Raw genomic sequence first — 22,412 nt, forward strand, 5'->3', positions numbered from 1 at the left:
TACCTGGCCGATAGTCAGACCTGAATGCTACCGGTTCCTCCTAACTTATTACTATTGTAATTGATCCACAAGAAAAATAACAAAAAAAAGAAAATGTTGTTGTTATTGTTGTTGTTATTATTATTATTATTATTATTATTATTATTATATAATAATAATAATAATAATAATAATAATAATAATAATAATAATAATAATAATAATAGAGATTAGATTTGGGATTGGGATTGTAACGTTTTGCTACCAAAAGGAATATTTTCTATTGCCAAACGTATTGAGAGAACAAAAGGAACCTTTTCAACATGAGTTTAATAGGTCTGTAGGCCCACCCTGGCTGTCATTTTCATTTATTTTTAATTTATGATATCAAGGTTAAGACCTGCAGCTCCATGATCACTTTTCATAAATGCATTAATGTGGATCTACATCCTTTAGAGAGATCCCTCTCCCAGCCTACTGCTGCTGCTGGAGTCGGACAGCTGAAGCCAGCGCCAGCTTCTCTCTCTCTCGGTGAGGAATGATCAATGGCAAGAAAATAAGTCTTGTGTTTTGCACGCTGTGGATAATGAGATGTCAGGGAAGTGAGGGATGTGCTTTCTTGCAGTGAGAGCCAATACCTGTGTCTATGCTGACTGTGTTTACATGGAAACTGAGATATCTAGTTTGTTCACCTGTTCTATTCTATTCTATTCTGAGGATATGGGTATAATGTAGGGCCTGGTACCTGTTACTCTTCCTCTGCTGATAGTGGGAATGTAATCTGTGAGGTCAAGGTGCAAGAAATATTTTATAGTTTTGTTTTGTTTGGCTTGGCATGCTCATGAAAGCTACAAGATATCAAAGGCCTGTGTTGGCCTACATCTTCCTGAACAACAGGTTTAAAAATCTAGCTTGTTGTTCCTTAAATGTTCTATTGTGCTCCCTAACCAAGGGTGCATTAGGGTGATTTTCACAGCTATTAAATTGTTGTATTACTGCCTCTACAATGGCTGCAGTTCCCCAGAACTGCAAATGCCTGTTAACAGTACATGGGTATTGCCACGGAATAGTGATTTCACTACAGTTTTGGAGCAATTTGTGTTCAAAATCAACAGCCAAATGCTGTGATCCTTTGAATGAGACTGAATGTACTCTTGTACTCTTAGGGGGATACTGGAGCCTAAATCTCAGTCTGATGTTCCAGTTTTATTATTGACCAAGGATCTCTTGAATGAATGTCTCGTATGAATTTTACAGCGATCTATAGCTCTGTAACAAACTAGTATGACGGAAATGAAAGCATAGACCTTAGAGAGGACTCTATAAAGGACATAATCTGTGACATTTAGAACACTTATTTAACCATGTTTAATCCTATAGAATTGAAGGAAGAATTTTAAGTATTTTAAGCTTAGCTTTTTGATTTAGTACTAAGCACAGCATTTCTCTGATACAGTATAGGTAATACTTCATATAAGATATATTTTTAACTATTTATAGTAATATAGACAGTGCATTTGTGTCCTTCTCATTGCACTCAATGAAGCCACATTAAGAACATTAGAACATAAGAAAGTTTACAAACGAGAGGAGGCCATTCCACCCATCGTGCTCGTTTGGTGACAATTAATAACTAAGTGATCCAAGGATCCTATCCAGTCTATTTTTAAATGTTCCCAAATTTTCAGCATCTACAACTTCGCTGGGGAGTTTGTTCCAGATTCTGACGCCTCTCTGTGTGAAGAAGTGTCTCCTGTTTTCCGTTTTGAATGCACTGTAGCACGATTTCCATTTGTGTCCCCGGGTGCGTGTGTCCCTGCTGATCTGGAAAAGCTCCTCTGGTTTGATGTGGTCGATGCCCTTCATGATTTTGAAGACTTGGATCAAGTCCCCACGTAGTCTCCTCTGTTCCAGGGTGAAAAGGTTCAGTTCCTCAGTCTCTCAGTAGGACTTTCCCTTCAGACCTGGAATAAGTCTGGTTGCTCTCCTCTGAACTGCCTCTAGAGCAGCGATATCTTTCTTGAAGTGTGGAGCCCAGAACTGTACACAGTATCCAGATGAGGTCTAATTAGCGCATTGTACAGTCTGAACATTACTGCCCTTGTTCTCAATTCTACACTTTTGACAATATACCTTAGCATTTTGTTTGCCTTTCTTATTGCATTAGAAATGATAAATGTGTTGTTGCTTTGGTCCCCTGGGAGTTGTATCACTGGAGGAGAGATTTAAGTAACAGTAAATCAATACAGGAAAAAATACACTGTTTACAGTCCTTACTGATGTGGGAGGGGAAGGGGTCATTGCAATTTTGAGGAAGATAAATATTCTCATGCTGTATATCAGTTACACTGTATAACAGTAAATATTTCTGAATTGTTTAGCAGTTTAGCATATTATACATCTTTCCAGCATTAGAAATCCCCCCGTACATGGCCTAGTTTGCTGGATTGTTTACAGAGCCACCGGATACCACCTGATACTTGGTTTATGGGTCCTTTTCCTTTCATCCCGGCTGCTGGTTGTTAATCCATCTAGATTAGTCTGCCTCTTTAATTTCATTTAAATGTGACTAATCCCAGACAATCATTGATTCATTCAGGAACCGAATGTTCAGAATTTGGAAAACATTCATCTTCGCTTATTAGCCTAGTTAATTTTGTAAAATAACACCACCGACATTTCACCTGATGCTAGGAAATATAAATACAATCAATGTAGGATCAAATGTAATGTGTATCAGATTATAAATGGGCAATGGTCATATGGCTGGCAAATAACTGTCCTATATTTGCTAATCCTTCCTTTTGTGAAGTCAGTTGATGTGGTACAGTTGTGATACTCTGTCTCTTTAGTCTTAGTTTTTTTTTTTTTTTAAGCATCAGGATATTGTGTTCTTTTGTCAGCTGTGTCCTTAATATTTACCTTTTACCCTCCACAAAAGTCCAGTCCATTAATAAGAGAGATTGTATTGATTACCACAGACTTGCAAGGATGCAGTTACAGCATGTATCAATGATCTAGAAAAGAATGCATATTGCCTTTAAGTGGCACATCAGTTTGAAATGGAAACTTTCTGGCCACATTGAACTGTAGTATAATTAAATCAAAGTAATAACTGAATCTGTATCTATATTTCTCTATGTATCATAATTTTGTGTATATACAGTGAGGGAAAAAAGTATTTGATCCCCTGCTGATTTTGTACTTTTGCCCACTGACAAAGAAATGATCAGTCTATAATTTTAATGGTAGGTGTATTTTAACAGTGAGAGACAGAATAACAACAACAAAATCCAGAAAAACGCATTTCAAAAAAGTTATAAATTGATTTGCATGTTAATGAGGGAAGTAAGTATTTGATCCCCTATCAATCAGCAAGATTTCTGGCTCCCAGGTGTCTTTTATACAGATAACGAGCTGAGATTAGGAGCACTCTCTTAAAGGGACTGCTCCTAATCTCAGCTCGTTACCTGTATAAAAGACACCTGTCCACAGAAGCAATCAATCAATCAGATTCCAAACTCTCCACCATGGCCAAGACCAAAGAGCTGTCCAAGGATGCCAGGGACAAGATTGTAGACCTACACAAGGCTGGAATGGGCTACAAGACCATCGCCAAGCAGTTTGGTGAGAAGGTGACAACAGTTGGTGCGATTATTGGCAAATGGAAGAAACACAAAAGAACTGTCCGTCTCCCTTGGTCTGGGGCTCCATGCAAGATCTCACTTCGTGGAGTTTCAATGATCATGAGAACGGTGAGGAATCAGCCCAGAACTACATGGGAGGATCTTGTTAATTATCTCAAGGCAGCTGGGACCATAGTCACCAAGAAAACAATTGGTAACACACTATGCCGTGAAGGACTGAAATCCTGCAGCGCCCGCAAGGTCCCCCTGCTCAAGAAAGCACATGTACAGGCCCGTCTGAAGTTTGCCAATGAACATCTGAATGATTCAGAGGAGAACTGGGTGGAAGTGTTGTGGTCAGATGAGACCAAAATCAAGCTCTTTGGCATCAACTCAACTCGCCGTGTTTGGAGGAGGAGGAATGACCCCAAGAACACCATCCCCACCGTCAAACATGGAGGTGGAAACATTATGCTTTGGGGGTGTTTTTCTGCTAAGGGGACAGGACAACTGCACCGCATCAAAGGGACGATGGACAGGGCCATGTACCGTCAAATCTTGGGTGAGAACCTCCTTCCCTCAGCCAGGGCATTGAAAATGGTTCGTGGATGGGTATTCCAGCATGACAATGACCCAAAACACACAGCCAAGGCAACAAAGGAGTGGCTCAAGAAGAAGCACATTAAGGTCCTGGAGTGGCCTAGCCAGTCTCCAGACCTTAATCCCATAGAAAATCTGTGGAGGGAGCTGAAGGTTCGAGTTGCCAAACGTCAGCCTCGAAACCTTAATGACTTGGAGAGGATCTGCAAAGAGGAGTGGGACAAAATCCCTCGTGAGATGTGTGCAAACCTGGTGGCCAACTACAAGAAACGTCTGACCTCTGTGATTGCCAACAAGGGTTTTGCCACCAAGTACTAAGTCGAAGGGGTCAAATACTTATTTCCCTCTTTAACATGCAAATCAATGTATAACTTTTTTGAAATGCGTTTTTCTGGATTTTTTTGTTGTTATTCTGTCTCTCACTGTTAAAATACACCTACCATTAAAATTATAGACTGATCATTTCTTTGTCAGTGGGCAAACTTACAAAATCAGGGGATCAAATACTTTTTTCCCCTCACTGTGTGTGTGTGTGTGTGTGTGTGTGTGTGTGTGTATATACACTCACCTAAAGGATTATTAGGAACACCATACTAATACTGTGTTTGACCCCCTTTCGCCTTCAAAACTGCCTTAATTCTACGTGGCATTGATTCAACAAGGTGCTGAAAGCATTCTTTAGAAATGTTGGCCCATATTGATAGGATAGCATCTTGCAGTTGATGGAGATTTGTGGGATGCACATCCAGGGCACGAAGCTCCCGTTCCACCACATCCCAAAGATGCTCTATTGGGTTGAGATCTGGTGACTGTGGGGGCCAGTTTAGTACAGTGAACTCATTGTCATGTTCAAGAAACCAATTTGAAATGATTCGACCTTTGTGACATGGTGCATTATCCTGCTGGAAGTAGCCATCAGAGGATGGGTACATGGTGGTCATAAAGGGATGGACATGGTCAGAAACAATGCTCAGGTAGGCCGTGGCATTTAAACGATGCCCAATTGGCACTCAGGGGCCTAAAGTGTGCCAAGAAAACATCCCCCACACCATTACACCACCACCACCAGCCTGCACAGTGGTAACAAGGCATGATGGATCCATGTTCTCATTCTGTTTACACCAAATTCTGACTCTACCATCTGAATGTCTCAACAGAAATCGAGACTCATCAGACCAGGCAACAGTTTTCCAGTCTTCAACTGTCCAATTTTGGTGAGCTTGTGCAAATTGTAGCCTCTTTTTCCTATTTGTAGTGGAGATGAGTGGTACCCGGTGGGGTCTTCTGCTGTTGTAGCCCATCCGCCTCAAGGTTGTACGTGTTGTGGGTTCACAAATGCTTTGCTGCATACCTCGGTTGTAACGAGTGGTTATTTCAGTCAAAGTTGCTCTTCTATCAGCTTGAATCAGTCGGCCCATTCTCCTCTGACCTCTAGCATCAACAAGGCATTTTCGCCCACAGGACTGCCGCATACTGGATGTTTTTCCCTTTTCACACCATTCTTTGTAAACCCTAGAAATGGTTGTGCGTGAAAATCCCAGTAACTGAGCAGATTGTGAAATACTCAGACCGGCCCATCTGGCACCAACAACCATGCCACGCTCAAAATTGCTTAAATCACCTTTCTTTCCCATTCAGACATTCAGTTTGGAGTTCAGGAGATTGTCTTGACCAGGACCACACCCCTAAATGCATTGAAGCAACTGCCATGTGATTGGTTGGTTAGATAATTGCATTAATGAGAAATTGAACAGGTGTTCCTAATAATCCTTTAGGTGAGTGTATATATATACTCTTACTGTATGTACTCCGAGTGCCAAGCAGGCCACTACAGGTGTACAGAAAAGTTGTCATGGGGAAAGTCCGTGTTGTACATCAGAAGATATTTTACACTTATCATCCTTAAATTTCACATTCTCATTGTGTTTCTGAAACATGTATTTTTTTGTACTTATTTTTTGAGTAATGTTTAAGCCAGAAACATTGATAGAGTCTCTCTCCATGATCCATTAATTCACAGCAATATTTTAGAAAGAAAAGTGTTTATCTGCTTTACTTAAGGGCATGGATTCTTTCACCTCTGCTAAATTTCTGCATCTTTGTGCATTTTTTCCCTCTGGTTTTGGGCCAGGTAGTGTTTTTTTTCCCCATTTAAAGCATCATTTGATTAGCAGAGTGCTTACCACAGTTGGAGATGTTTGTTTGTTTGGGCCAGAAGTAGGACAGTCTAAAAATTCATGACTCTTTGGCATGACTTTCTTTTTTCTTCCACATATACGGTTGAATATCACATTATTTTAGACTAAACAAAGATAGGAAGGATACAGATATAGGTACATTGTTAAAGCTGTAATATAGTGAGGGAGCTGTACAGGAAATTGTATTTTTGTTTTTATATTTTCTGTGCAACAGATGAGTGGCTTATATCATGTAGGTGCAATGCCAGATGGAAATAAAAAAATATATTTGCCTGCTTTTATGTTTTTCTCTGTCATTGAAATATCTGAGAAAATATAATGCTCTTAGAAATTAAATATTATCCTTATTTTGTTTTATTTATTACAGATGTATTTCAGAACGTGGGACTAGGGCATAATTGTTGTTGGAGGTTTAGACATTGCTGTCTCGGAAGTCTTCCCTTTGGGAATTTATCTCCCCGCTCATCCCAGCCCTGTCCGCCTCCGATTGCAACACGATTAATAATAGTGTGATAAATGCTGCCTCATGTTCTCTGGTCCCCGTGACTCAACCCCAGTCTGTTCCTCCTCCTCCTGACAGACCTCCCTCTGGGCTTGATCCTAATCCGTCAGAAGGCTCTGGTTGGCAAACTCCCTGGTGACCATGAAGTGTACAAAATCACCAAGATTGCCATGATCCCCCTCTCCGATGACGAACCGCAAGATCTGGAGCTTGAGGTACTGTCTCTGTCTGGGCGAGAGAATGATTTGTATAACCCATGGGGTCATTATTTTGACTGAAAAGGTTGTGTGAATGCTTAAAAAAGTGCTGATATTAAAGCTTTTTCTCTACATCAAATCACTGACCGAGTACACAAATGAAACATTGTATTCAAGTTGCATTATGTTGTGTGTCGCCTCTAGCAGCTGGTCCTAATTCTAAACCTTTTCCCTGCCACCCTTCAATGGGTGTTCTTCGGTTTCTGGTTGGCATTTGCTAAATTCCCAATTTGATTTGCTTGTAATTCCCTGTGTCTTGTGCAAGCAGGTGGAACTGTGCGTACACTTCACATTTTTATGGGTCATATTATTTTCCTTCTTGTGTAGCTGCTGCCCTTTGCCATTGTTTTTGTGCCACATCCAATTCACTGCTGGTGAAGAAATTTCTCTTTCATGGCACTGATTTCAGGCCTTCCTTTTTTCAAATATTGAATTGCTGAGAGTAATAAATGATGAAACAAGTGTTATGTTTGAGGATTTAAATATTTATTGAATTCAAGCTGGGGTACAGATGCTGAAAAACTGAAAATGAAGGAGACCAACTGAGAACAGAAAAACAGAAAAACACATGAGACTTTTACATACATTTGCCTTTTAAAACTAAGGGTTTGGGTCCCTTGGTAACAGAGTCTATAACACGCTCTAATTTTCTTGTAAATTTCAGCGTGGGGCTGTGGAGGAGAAACAGGACACTGAATTGGTAAATATTGTTTGCATGGATGCCTCAGCAACACCCAAATCAACTCATTTCAGACTCAGTTGTGGCCTTAACCAGTGATATTAAGTGTGAATTATTCTTGCAATTCTGCCTTTGAGGCCAAATTATGAATTATTTTCTTTTTAATCCTTTCTTACAACTGTCTTGATTTGAGTGCCTTATAGTGAATTAATAATCCAATTAATCATTTAATCAGAGTTTTCTGAACACCTGGGTGAAAAATAACATAAATGATTATTGGTTTTTGATGGAATGATGAAACATTTTCATGTATTTTTAACTGCAGAGTACTAAAACTTTTTGTATCCTTTCATATGCATTTAGTAGAGATTTTTATTCATTTTGTGCTTTTTCAATTATGAAAGAAACAAGCAAACAGACAAACAGAAATAAATCCTACATATGAATCCCAAAAGCTAATTAATAAAATAAAATAAATCTCCTCTCTTAAATGCACAAAACTGTTTTGTTAAAAATTGCTATTAAAACTGGCTTCATAAATAGTTAAATAGTGTGATTTCTGTATCAATTTACCTTTTTCACAATTCCCCTAATTAATTGTAATTGAAATGAAGTAATGTGCCACCCTAAGATGCTCTTTAATCTCTGTCAAATACAGACTGCATTCCTCTCTCTCTCTTCACATTTCACCTCCACTAACGAGGCACCACTTTTCAAAAGTCATGTTAAGCAGCCTCATCAACTTTAGATCCTCATGAAACCATAACATGGAAAATCTTTCTGTAAAGACAGAAGAGCAGTTGCAAATTGAATTCATACCTTACCATCATGTTTTTTTGTTTGGATATACTTCTGCCAGATTAATGCAATGCTTGAAATGAAAGTATTGCAGACACCAGAAGAAAACCATAAATAATTAGTGAACTGCTGATATTAAAGTCGAGGGAAATCATTACAGAGTGTGTGTGTGGGTCGGCAATCTAATTCTCTGTAAAGTGTTATTAATAGCTGTGGAAATGCTCATTCCTCTTTGTTAGTGAACTGGACAGAGTAAATCTGGACCTTGTTTCTGTGAACGTCTGAAAATAGTAAAGTTGTGAGTCAGGGTTATTTATTTTTTCAAACTAAAAGTAGTAAAAAAGAAGAACAAAATACTTGTGTAGGTCTGAAGATGCATTTACTGGTTTAAAAACAAAAGGTGATGTGTCCTTCTCTGAAACCGATCACTCAGGACTTGAGGATGTTACTGGAAATTTCCTTTTAACTCTATTTGTTTACTTCTTATAAGGTCATAATTTCCTCACACTGTCAGGTCAGTTCCTCCTGTTTTTCTACCTTGCCAGAATAGTAGTTTTCCCTCTTTATACCATCACTCTTTACAGTGCCAATTTATAGGGGCAATCTAACATACAAGTAAGATTTACATAGTGTGTTCCCAGTACAGACTTCTCTCAATGGCCTTTTGAACCAGAAACCAAAAGAACAATTCAGAGTTTCCTATTGTATTTTCTCCTTGATCTTTTGTATGTTTAAATTGTACTGGGATTAAAGTTAATTAAGGAAATAACACACCCAGAAATAGATCTTGACATTCAGGTTGCATTAATCTTGTTTACAATTGGGACAGTACTGTGGATTTAAAAAAAAGAAACAATGGACTGAGTCATGACATCATCCCATCCTAACATGCACCAGCTTGTACCAGCCCAGAAACGAGGCGAGCGGATGGGAATGACCAAAGTACTCTGTACAGCAGTGTTACTAATGTTTCCTGGAAATAAAACTGAGCTATAGTTGTAGTGATAGATGGAAATAACAGTTTAATTGTCAAGCACATATTTTAAACCTCATTTGTCATTCACACAGTCAGTTCAGTTTATTTTATTTATTTAACTTCTATTATATGATCAAATGCAATTTCCTGCATCAATGTGCTGCATCATTTTCCTCACTACCCAACATTAGATCCCTGCAGATCAAGACATAGCTTTTCATGCACCTGCCAGTACCAACCAGTCCATTTTGTTTCTATGTTTCATCATTACTGGATCTACTGACGGCTACACTTAGTACTCCGACGAGCGTGAGTTCCCACACAGTGTGAGCATCAACATTTTGAGTTGTCCCCTTGGTTACCAATGATGCATACATTTCTTTCCTGCGAGTCCTTAATGAAAGGAAGTGACCGAATACAATAGTAATGGCATTTTGTACCCGTTTGTGGAGTGATTAAACACTTCAGATTCCCTGCATATGGTTCGAATCGTTTTATGGCAAAAACAAATATTATAGGCAAGAACGCATTTCATTAAATGCACAAGAAGTTTGTGTCTTGCAAAAATCACATGTGGACACGGCTAAGTACAATGCTTAGTGAAGCTGCCTGCCTGTCATAAAGTAATTTCTTTGGCTCCTCAAAGAAATTAAACCACTTTAATCTGGTACCATCAAAATATGTTCATATCAGCTTTTCCAGTGGGACAATTCTGCATTTTGCTGACAAAATGTGGTTTACATAATAACATTAATATTTCTAATAACGTTATGCTGCTCAGAGCACTTTTTTGCTTTTGTTCTCAAATAAATTACAGCAATAAAGCATGTGCAATGAAAAAGGTGAATGTGCAAAATTTGAATGTGTAGACTTCCTGGATTAACTATTTAAAGTGACAGTTAAACAGATGATGCATGTGTCTTTTTTTTTATGATCACAAACTGGTGATTAGGAATGGAGGTTTAAACTAGAATATAGGAGGAGGACAACCCCAATCCTGTGCTTGAATTCTGCCTACCCAAGCATAAGTATCTGGGCAACAAACGTAACTTCCCAGCATCCATTGCTCTGCCTCCCTCCTCCACCCCAACTGCCTTCCTGGGTAGCATGTCCAGAGCTCATTCCAGCTAGTGGGGGGGGACTGCAATGGCCTCGGACTCAAGGTTATTGTTCCCTTATTCAAGCGAGTGTATGCCAAAATATATCCCACTTACCCTCTTCGATATAAATCTATTGGGGTTGTCCAAACTTCTGAAATAAACTTTTGTAATGAGGAATTTGAGAAGCTAACAGACACCTTGGAAAGGTTTTTAAAAATGTGAGTTGCCTGTGGTTAAAAACCATCAGAAACATTAAAATGACCAAAGTCCCCCAGGGGAATATGACCCGTTTCTAAAGGATCCAGGGTACACAGCTACTGTAACATGATAAATTAGTGCCTTAACTTCCTTGAAATTTAATAGACTTTTAAATCTCTTGCAGTATGTTCTCCTAATGCTTGGGTGTCTGTTTCCTGCTGACATTTGCCTGTTCTTTTATAAACCCATTAGACTCTTGGGTCAATTAAACTTGGCATTTTCCTTCCTGCTGCAGATTTGACAAGTCTGCTCTTTAATGAAACCCATTTAGAAATTACAGTAAACATAACCCGGTTTTATGAGCTCTGTTGTCTTTCTTTTCAGGTATGTGCTCTTTCAAAGTGCAAAGGTTAACTTTTGAACGTGTGTATAGTTGAAAGTTGTATCCTAAATTACCAGAAACTGGCTCTCTTCAGTAACCTGAACTGCCTTAGTGGCATTCCTGAAAACTCCATAGCAGAGTAGTGTGGGATCTTATTCAAAATCTCAGAAATGTCTGTGAACTTGGTGGTAAAACTGTCTCTCTCTCGGCTACCAGCAGTGTTACATTGTAGTAATTGCAGTAATTATTTGACTCTCTTTTCTCATACACAGCTCTGTAAGAAGCATCATTTTGGGATTAACAAACCAGAGAAGATTACCCAGTCCCCTGATGAGTCCAAGTTCCTGTTAAAGACCTTCAGTCAGATAAAGTCCAACGTTGGTGCACCCATAAAGAAAAAGGTGAGCATCACTACTATTCCAAAGCCCTGGGACTGCATTGCTGATGGCAAAGATTGTTTTAATTATTATCTAGTCTTCATTTTATCAGACTGTGCAGTTTTGTGTTTTTTACCATTTTATCTCAAAACTATCTTATATTTACATATCATCAAAGCAATATAACAACATGAAACAATAGCTTGTGCAGTAGAGAAAGTTCCTCTTGATGTTAGTACTGCATAGTGTATGGTGTAAGTTGATCGTAGTGTTTAATGGGTCTATAGATGTGTCAGGCACAAGGTATTTGCAGCACCAATCTTTCATACGGACACCTTAAGGATAAGAAAATACCTATTTGAGTTTTATAGTATTTGTGTTAGTCTGGGGCGAGTACTGTCTGGCCCTACTGTAATGCTTCATGGTTATTTGGGTCAGCAATGAAAGCAGGGTCCAAACAGAAGACCTATTTTAGCTTATATTAATGGTTTTGTTTGCTTACTGTACCACTGGGAAATGACCTGATTCTCCAGGCACAGATCAAAGCAATAGCATTTATGATTGCAGCAATCAGTCCTGTTGAATTGGATGAGTGTGCTTGGTGCTTAAGGTTAAGTTGATCTCCTGTCAGGAGTTCAAGACCTAAAGGAAGAGTCCCTTACTGCCAATCGTGTTCCTGAGATGAATCTATGTGGATCTAATTTGAACTGACTGGGAGGATGTAGCTGAAGAACATACAGACAATTCTTCTGTGAGAGCTGACTTTATTTACAGAGGCTTAGATTGCAGAGTGTTAATCCTGATGTCCAGAAAGATATGCATTTTACATCTGACATATGCAATGAATGCCTTCTTGTTGTTTTCCTGTTGTTGCCATGGTATTGTAATCTTTCATTTCATTTGAGTTTTTCTTCATCAGAAATGTAAAATGTTAATATTAATGATATGCGCTTAGCTCGTTTATGCATTTTATTTTCCCCCAAAAAAGGGAACCTCACTCAATTGCAGAGTTATTTCTATTGATAAATTGGCCTAAGTATACCAAACATTTAATGTTTTATCTAAACAAATACAAAAACCAAACTCAATCAGTGTATATGTACACTTACCCTCAATATTAATTAAACTGTTATGAACTGGTTGGTGTATGTTTGTAAAAAGGAATATTATGCCACAGCTGATTAAAAGGGTAATGAAGGACTTGAGTTGAGCATTGAAATCAAGCTGCTTGAGGTTTCTGCTCTTAATTGTGCCAGCTTCTTGCTTTTGTGGTTGATGTGCAAGGAAGCTGCAGCAGGAAATTGGTGTGTAAGATTTCTCTCATTTAGCATTACCGATTAACCTTTCTGCTGATGCACAGCTGTGCAGCTGCATAAAATCTGCACATCAGACTGTAGATCGACTAGGCCACAGAATCAGGATCTCTGCAGCATGACTCCCAGCTGGGCTGTTGTATTGGTACTTTTAGTGTTTCACTGTTAGAAAAAAGACTGGGTTTGTTTTATGTCGCAGTGAAATCCCCTGCCAGACAGACCGCATGGGCAGAGCTTTCTTCTGTTAGATGCGGTTCATTGGCAACCTGAACAATGTAATATTTTGCATGTAAGAATTGTTTTGTTTGTATGTGACATTTTCCTTGTTTTGCATTACATTCTTTTAATTCATAATTTTCTATTAACATAAAAATTGAATCTTATTTTATATAGAATAACATGTTTAACATTTCACATATAATATTGAAGCCCCAGTTTCCTCGCAGGAAAACCTTTAGGATACAATTATTCTGTGACATGGTAATGTTTTATTTCGATCAATTCTCCCACATTGTTATATTCGTCTTTATTTACTAAACCTAATTTAGAAGATTAGTGACCTGGAGTCTGATGCATGCTGGAACAGGGATATAGCTACTCTGGCACTTCCTGCAGTAGACTGCAAAGCCTAAGAGAGGAACTACTTCACCATGAATTTTAAATTAATTTGAAATACAGCACTCCATTTGCTTAACCAGAACAGCTCTATAAAGTAACAGTGGGAGTAAGGTTTAAAAAGCACTTAGTACAGCAGAGTAAAGCTCTTAAGTAAACGTGTGATTAGGGTTTACATTTAATGTGGTTACTTGCCATCCTACTGTAGCAGCCAAAATCCCCCCCCCCCCAGTGTAAGTGTAAACAAGGTGACCTCGAAATAGAGATCTGAGGAAAAAAAAAAAGCTGGTGTGTTTTTCAATAAGCAACAGTTTGACACCAATCCAATATTGAAAGTGAAGAAAGTTAGTGGAGAAATATACAATGGGTCTACAGTATGTATCCATCCCCTGAAGGCTAACACATTCTTCACATCCCTTCCTCTGTTGTCATTGTTCTTTCTGTGGGACAATATGAATGACTTCATAATGGTGGATGTCGGCCAAGGAGGTCTACTTCTTCCAGTTTGACCCTGTGCCACCTCACCTTGAAAAAATACAGTAAACAAATTAATATACAGATACTACAGTAGGTATAGGAGATGTTTTAGGTTTTGGTGAATCCAAATGAGAGTATAAGAATTCCAATGACCATTAAATTGTCCTGAAAGCTGTAAGCATAAAGCGGGTATTGTTTAACATGGTGTATTCTGACAAACTGTTATTTCACTTCTCTGTTTTTAAGGGGTACCTGCTAATAGTATTTCCTGTATTCAGTGGGGGATTTCACACTTACCTTTTTTGTTTGCAGTAATTTACTGAACTTTAAACATGAACACTACTTCTGTATTACATGAGATTACATTGTATAGCTAACAACAATATTATTTAGCTGTTCACATGGTTGTAGTTTGCAGTATATAATCTTGAAGAATAGAGAACTAAAGCCTAAATTATATATTTTTTTATTTGATAGAAGCCTCTTGAATAATATATTTAAACAAAAGCTAAATTGAATTCCCCAGAATCACTTAAACTTAAATAGTTTCTGTATTCTGATCCCTTTTACACTATCTTTTAAGATTTTTTGTTTATGCAAATACTGCATTTTATATTTTTTTGTGTATTTGTTATTTATTTCATAGTTAAGCTTTAAATCTATTTAAAGCTATTGGAATGGCTTGATTATCAGTTTGATGTTTTCTGAAAACAGGTTGTTCAAATTTGCTCATCATTTCTGTGTGGCCTTAATTATGTGTTGTATAATTATATTTAATATAGGTGTGATACAATTTGATCACATTTAAATTCAGGTTTTTACAGCAATAGAACTGTAACATAATTGGTTGTATATCTTGTCACAATATTCAATGTTAATGTAGTCAGACAACATTTTGAGGTCAGAGTGGATATTATAGAGGTAGTTAAAATGAACTGCTTGAGGTGCTTAACCTCACCAGCTGCTGAATGTGATTTGATTCAATTTGCTTAGTTTATATAATTGTACTACATGCCCCCCTTTTCTGTCAGTCACATCTTGAAGATGAGGAATGATTTTATCGTGCTGCGATTTAAAACACTTGTGAGTGAACCTGTGACCCATTGACCCCACTGAATTCATGATAACTTCAATCCAGCATGCATTAGTAGTCAAAGTATACTAGCTTATACAGACTTGAGATATAAATAACTTTCCTGTAAAATAAATTGATTCATATTTTTGTTGTTGTCATAGATTGAAACCCTTGCTTTTGTTATATTTATGATGATATTTCTTCCTAAATACTGGCATCCCAGATTAGATTTCAGAAATTGTTATAGTTCTTTCATTTTTAGAAGAAATGAACCTGAAACATATTCTTGGCAGTACTTTTACAGCAAATCTCCATCACAGCATGTAGAAAATAGTTCTCCAAAAGCATTTGTTTGAAACATTTGATTTACACTTTGAATGTAATTATAAAGAAAGACCCACAATTCCTCGGCCAAGTCTTTAAGGAAATATTTGTTAATATACCTTTTGAGACAACGTTATCAATATGTATTTAGTTTAATAAATACTGTTCTTATTGATTGAGTGGCTGCTCTATGTTTACATACACCCTCTTTTAACCCAGTTCTATCTTGGTTGAGTTTTGAGCAAACTCTTAAAAGATATCGTTGATATGTAAGAAACTTTTTATTAAAGAATGTGCATTATGCCAAATATGTCATGGAAATATTTTAGAAGGTGTTTACCACTTCAAATGCCTGTTGGTTGAAAGGATGCATGTAAGAAAATGCAAATTAGGGCACTCCAGAGTTCATGTTTACAGTTGCTTTGGAATTGATTCTAAGAGCAAAGTGCGGATGTGATGGCATCCAATGCAGGTGGTTCCATCGCAGATAGACAACTGATGAATTCCTCCTGTGTTTCAGGTCAAAGAAAATAAAGAAAAGGAACGCATGGAAAAACGACTTCTGGATGAGTTGTTCAAGATTTTCATGGATACCGATTCCTTTTACTACAGTTTGACCTATGACCTCACAAACACTGTCCAGAGGCAGGGGGATGGAGAAAAGTCCAACTTGCCACTTTGGCAGCAGGTAAGACCTACATTTTCATTTTTTTCCTTAACTTGCTGGGTTTTGGTTCTAACTCTTATCATATTCTTTCTTTGAATCATTATGACTGACTGCTTGTATGCGTCTGCAAATAATATTTTATTGGTAAATTGACTACTCCAGGGAGAAAAGTCCTTTGTAAAGTTTACTGCGAAGAGATGACCAGTGAAAATATATTGTTGCACATTGTAAAGAGCATCGCCAGTAAACTTCTGTTTTTTTTTTTTCTTCATCCAATTCCTTCTTCAGTGAAACTTTATTTAGATCAGCTATGCCTATATCCTGAAACAGTATTATCTAGATTAACTAACATTACTATTATGTTTGATTGAAGACGTGTGAAATAACAATAGATGCAAGAAAACCTTTTTATTGTATTTGATCAGTTCTCATTTTAGCTTACAATCTAACCTTTTAAATGTCATACATGGAAATTGAAATTCTTAACATTTTATTCACGTAGACTGATATTTTATCTTTCCCCAAGGTGGATGACAGATTCTTCTGGAACAAGCATATGATTCAGGACTTAATTGATTTGAAGGTGAGTTCTACATTCCTTTTGACTTCTAGTTTTTTATGGAAGAAACTTGTTAAATTGGAAATGTTGCTTTGAGTTACTTCACAGGACGGGTCACTTCCAAAATGCCACCGTGTGTTGTGATAATCTTTTATTTGTATTTTTCTCGTAATAAAGACACAGAAAACTTGTTAGACCAGGTGGTTTCTAAACTATAACAATCTTTCTCAGTCTTGTACTACACTGAATAAGTGTTTTTACTCTGTAGGTTGCCATCCATGTACCCTCCAGTTTTCCCATTGCCCTGTCAGTGTTGTGATTCAAAAATCAAGCTGTAAATTCAGCATCAAATTAATACATAAATTAACTAAGGAACTCTCCCACAACAGTCTGTAGGCCTTGTGTTCTTCTTGAGCCTTATAATTTAATGAAACACTTTTTTCATGAATTTGTGGTTGTATCTGTGATCTGCCTGTAACTTGTTAGCACTTTGTGAGATATTGCTAAAATGCTATATGCGAACACAAAGTGTGACCACCACACAACATACAGTCTTGATGAATAGTTGTGGTAAAGAATTAACAGTATAGTGCATTTAATTACCTGTCATATAATACAATTATCTTTGTTGTGAGGACAATTTAAAGGACAAGGTGCAGTATATCAATATTTTATGCTTGACATTTGGGCATGTTGTAGATTTTAAGAATTCAGTATTTTCTAATATGACCATCTTTAGAGGCTAGTGTGAAGTAAGTCTGCCCTGTTCTCTATTTGGAAAGATTTTACATAATGTTAAAAGCACAAAAATGAGAACATATGTGTTTGTTCAACTGTCTTCTAATATAGGCAGTGATATGAGTTATCTAAACTTTTTTTTTTTTATGAAAACTTGTCTCAAACACAGTGACACCACAAAAATGTATTAAGAGTTGTTGATACATTTAGAGCTCTCAGACAGACTGGGCTTTTACTGCTAAAATGATCCACTCCGACTACTTGCATACTTTCATTTCAGTAAATTACTTCCCCAGAATAGCTATACAACCTGTTTTGGGTGATTTTTGAATTTGTCAGATAAAGAACAGCAATACTCAGAGATGATCTGTGGTTCCAACATAATTATAGCAGTTGATCATAGTCCAAATATGTCTCCGTCCCACCCCAGTGTCAGCTTGATAGTGCACATTAAGGAGGATGCATGTATCTGTCTTTCTTGTTTTTTTGTAAATTAATAAATGAATGATTAAGCACACAATCTAATGAAATGTCTGAGAATTTCAAACTCAGATTAGTTCTCTTTGCCTTGCAGTTATATAGATTCATTTGAGCTCAAACTTTGTGGGTTTCCTTTTAATGCTTTCAAGAAATACCCATACAATTAGGTGTTAAGGAAAGCAGTAGCATAGCTCTCCAATTTTTGAAGCTCCCGGAATGTGAACCTTGATTAGTATAATGCAAGTATCTAAAATGAAAATCAGTATGACTGCAGTGGTGAAGAATTCTAATGTTGAAGTATTAAAAAGGCTCTATCAGGGTGCTTCCAAGTCGGCACCTTGTACAATGTGTCTGAGTGCGGCTGTCCTTGGTTCCTGGGGTGGATGTGGATTTTGAAATGGGTTCATATCTATGCTTTTATTCTGATTTTGTGCATGGAAGAGTCACCTGTCTACTCTTTCTTAGGTCCCACAGGTGGATTTCTGGGTGCTGCCCATCATCCAGGGCTTCGTGCAGGTGGAGGAGCTGGTTGTGAACTACAACGAAGGCTCAGATGAGGAGAAGAGCAGCCCTGACACTCCCCCTCAGGAAATCACCTGTGTGGACGACATCCACCCCCGTTTCACCGTGGCACTGATCTCCCGTAGGAGCCGGCACCGTGCAGGTAAACACATCTGGAGGGGTGGCTTGGGTCCATGGTAACAGATTTATATGTTGTTACCAGATAGTCCCCTTTCTTATAGTGGAAAGTGAGTTTGTGTTTCTCTCGTACAGGGATGCGGTATAAACGGCGAGGGGTGGACAAAAATGGAAATGTGGCGAATTACGTCGAAACGGAGCAGCTGATCCATGTGCACAGCCACACGCTTTCCTTTGTCCAGACCAGGGGCTCTGTGCCGTTGTTTTGGAGTCAGGTGGGGTACCGGTACAACCCCCGGCCCCGGCTGGAGAAGGGTGAGTACTGCGATGAAATGAGCTTCCTACTCAAATAGCGGGCTCCCCAGCAGGAATGCTCTGCTTAAGCAGTTTTAAAATATAGCATTGCACTATACTTATACTAGTATACTTATAATTATAGTAGTCCTATCTAATACAGTTTTGTTTTTTAATCATATAATAATCTTGTCTCTGTTTTTAGTCATACGTGTGTTCTGGTATTTGGTATGTTTTCCTATCAGAATCCATATTTTCTTTCTCTGTATGCTCTGTACTGTAGCTGCCTCCTTGAGCAGTAATAGGATAAACTGCAGCCTTAGTCATGTTTCGGATTTATGATACAAGCTAGCCATCTGCATCAGGATAGCGTGACATCAGAGAAAAGGCCTAAAGCAAAGTCAGCTGCTCTCAGTACAGTGTGCAAAGCTCGGAATGAAAAATGTAATTACCAAGACTTCAGACATGTTTGAGAGAGGAAAAAATATTGAATTATAAAAGGCTAGAGGGGAGTGCTGTGCAACTTGTTAACATGGGTACAGTGCAAATATTTTTAGAGGTCTACTTGACTTTGGTTTGTTAACGCATGAAAAAATTTGTACCTCTGATTTGGTACTAAAAATCTTGGTTTTGTTTTTCTTGAAAGTCTTCATTAAATACATTGTGATTGAGTTTTTACAGTATCAGATCCAAGACATTACATTAACTTAAATAAATAACCTGAAATGAGAGAGAGCAGAGAAGATCCAGATTGAGAACTTCTGGGATCTGAATTGTGACCTCTGCTCAGTGTTACACAAATGAGACAAACCGATTGTGATCAGCACAAACAAGCACCTATGAAAAGGATGCATTAGCCTTTCATGGTAGATAGTGTTCAATGTAGCTACTCTGCAATGTTCAGGATCAACAGAGAGCAATTGCATTTTACCATGTTGATTTGCGTTTGAGGAAAGTTACAGCCCTGATTTGTTTTTAATTCTGTGGCTTTATGTTGCATATGAAATATGAAAAGAATGTTGTATTTCTGGAATGAGTCCAAGGAAGGACAAAGCAGGGCTAACTAACTGAAAGTATAGTTTTGCACTTATTTTCCACTATGGACACTTAGAACAGAAGAGAGAACCAAGGTATAATCAGGAAATTTACCATATTATGAATTGTACATTCAGATGGGATACTTAATAATAAATTAACTCATTCTCCCTCTTTCATTTTCCTAGGAGAAAAAGAGACAGTCCCTTTCTTTGCTGCTCATTTTGAAGAGCAGCTGAAGATTTACAAGAAGCAGGTGAGCTTTATCTGGAAACTGGGAGGAGTTACCCAATAATGCATTGTTCAATACAAGTATAAGAAAATTTGAAAACTCTTCTCCACCATACAAACCAATCAGTATTATTTTGTTCCATACTTTGTTCCTCATTCACAAAATTAAACCACCTCTTTACCATATTCAGTGCAAGTCTCTTCATATCTTTGCCTTGATACAAGAGGCAGAGGTTAAGGGTATTCTGAAGGCCCAACTATTTCTGCAATATTCCTCTTAACTATCCATATACCAAATCCCAATCCTTTTCTCCAGTCCCAGCTCAGAGCCAAATATTTCCAAAAATGTAGTGGAAAGGCAGATAGCATGTTTACAATCTGTTACTGTTTTGCAGGTTATTATTAACCTAGTGGACCAAACAGGAAGGGAGAAGCTGATTGGAGATGGTTATCTCAAACAAGTGCTGCTTTTCAACAACCCCAACCTTACCTACGTGTCTTTTGATTTCCATGAGCACTGGTAAGAAAATCTAGCAATTTTCTGAGAATCTCTTTAATAAGTTACTTTTAAAATAGACATGGATTGTTCTTTTACCAGGAGGTCCAGAGTTTTGTCCCAAGGGCTTAAATCAGTCGGCTTGTATTTGACAGGTTCCACACTTTGTATGCCTTGAGCAAAAACCTCTGCTGCCTCATAACCTTGTTGTACCTCATAAATGATTCTTCTAACTGGCTAAAACCTGTTTCGAAGTGACGTGTGGGCAGATATGCTGTAGATTGATTGCCTAAGAATCAAGTCAATATGACATTTTAAAGCTATTCTATACAAGCCTAAAACTATTTAATTTCCTTTGTGGGGTGACATGTCCGCAACAGGCGGTGAAGAATGAATAAGCCCTCAGCCTTGATAAGAATGAATAAGCCCTCAGCCTTGATGTAAAAATAGATGGTGTTATGGATCTATAATTTCTTCAAGAAAATAATTATACTGGTATGAAAGGAGGGAAGGGGTTTGCCATGAACAAGCGGATTACATTGTCTATTTGATGTGCGACAAACTTATACTGGCTAGGGTGCCATTAATGCTGACTTATCTTGGTTTATCATTAAGAAAAACATGAATAAATGGTATTGTGCAGCTCCAATCTGGAATAATTTACAGCTGTGCATAAACTCCTGATGTCAGCAGCTTCACAAAGACTCTTGATTGAGGATGATGAGATTGAAGACCAGTGAAATCTCTCCATTCTTTTAAATTCAGTTAAAGCTACAAGTGATGAAGTACAACATTAATTCCACTTTGCTTTGCGAAACTTAAAACAGACTAATACTTTTTATAAAATGCTCCATTAGTGCAACTCATTCCCAAAGAGCTTCCATTATTTTTTAACGAGCATTTAACTATATGAAAAATAAAACCATCTCAGAGAAAAATACTTGTTTTGGGGAAGGCCTTGAAAAGAAATATGCTATGCTGCAGCATGTAACATTATATATAAACTTGAACTTGATCTTCACTTTATCACTTATCAGAGCTATGGATTATTTTGCAGTATTGTAATACAGCTCCCATTAGATATTTCTTACAACATGTTTTCATGTAAAAGGCACTGAACAATAACAAAACTAATGTACAATATTTATTAAGCATGGCCCGACAGACTCAATGGAGCCCATATCTGTATTGATCCAGAAGTTATACTGCTTATTAGATTGCCCCGTGGAGATGAACATTTTCTAATCGAAAGTATACATCACCTCTTACAAATATGATCCACTGGATGCTTCCGTGGAATTGTAAGTGCATTACAAAGGGACTATGGAAAAGTGTTTGTGGAAACCCATTTAGCATCCAATGTAGGCCTGTCCGAAACACTACACTAGTGAATTTCTTACTGTAAATCATTTTTGAAATCAGTATTTCATTCACCTGAGACGATTTCAGGTTCATTAATTAGCAACTGATTAGTTATAAATTGTAAAATTAAAAATCTATAGACCTTAAATAAACCAATGATCTACATATCAATATTTTCGGGGAAGTTTCTTTAAGTGATGGTCAAAAATCACATGGCAACTTTGCGCTATAACCCCGTTCTGAGTTCTTCAAACCAATTAATAATGTGAAGCATTTGGTTTGTCTTCTATATTTACTTTTTTACTTTACAGATATGGTGCAAAATAGTCCTGAATCCCTGGCACAAATATACCCTCCTCAATCTCCTAAAGAGCGAGGCTTTAATAATTGGGTCTGGTGATTCTGCGTTACATCCCATTGCCAACTGGAAATGGG

At 37.7% G+C, this 22,412-nt stretch overlaps 1 protein-coding gene across 2 annotated transcripts in view; it reads left to right on the top strand.

Moving 5' to 3' along the window:
* Positions 1–22,412, top strand: part of inpp5f (inositol polyphosphate-5-phosphatase F) — a 61,597-nt gene that overhangs the window by 26,554 nt on the left and 12,631 nt on the right. Inside the window, exons 3-11 of one of the 2 annotated variants that reach the window (XM_066693801.1) lie at positions 6,984–7,120; positions 7,827–7,862; positions 11,568–11,696; positions 15,997–16,164; positions 16,670–16,726; positions 18,386–18,584; positions 18,695–18,874; positions 20,077–20,144; positions 20,515–20,639. In XM_066693801.1, the coding sequence (XP_066549898.1) occupies positions 6,984–7,120; positions 7,827–7,862; positions 11,568–11,696; positions 15,997–16,164; positions 16,670–16,726; positions 18,386–18,584; positions 18,695–18,874; positions 20,077–20,144; positions 20,515–20,639 (1,099 nt within the window). The remainder of the gene's footprint in view (positions 1–6,983; positions 7,121–7,826; positions 7,863–11,567; positions 11,697–15,996; positions 16,165–16,669; positions 16,727–18,385; positions 18,585–18,694; positions 18,875–20,076; positions 20,145–20,514; positions 20,640–22,412) is intronic. The other variant, XM_066693802.1, reaches the window with a different exon arrangement.

This window comes from Amia ocellicauda, chromosome 20, assembly GCF_036373705.1.
Source record: "Amia ocellicauda isolate fAmiCal2 chromosome 20, fAmiCal2.hap1, whole genome shotgun sequence".
Lineage (NCBI taxonomy): Eukaryota > Metazoa > Chordata > Actinopteri > Amiiformes > Amiidae > Amia > Amia ocellicauda.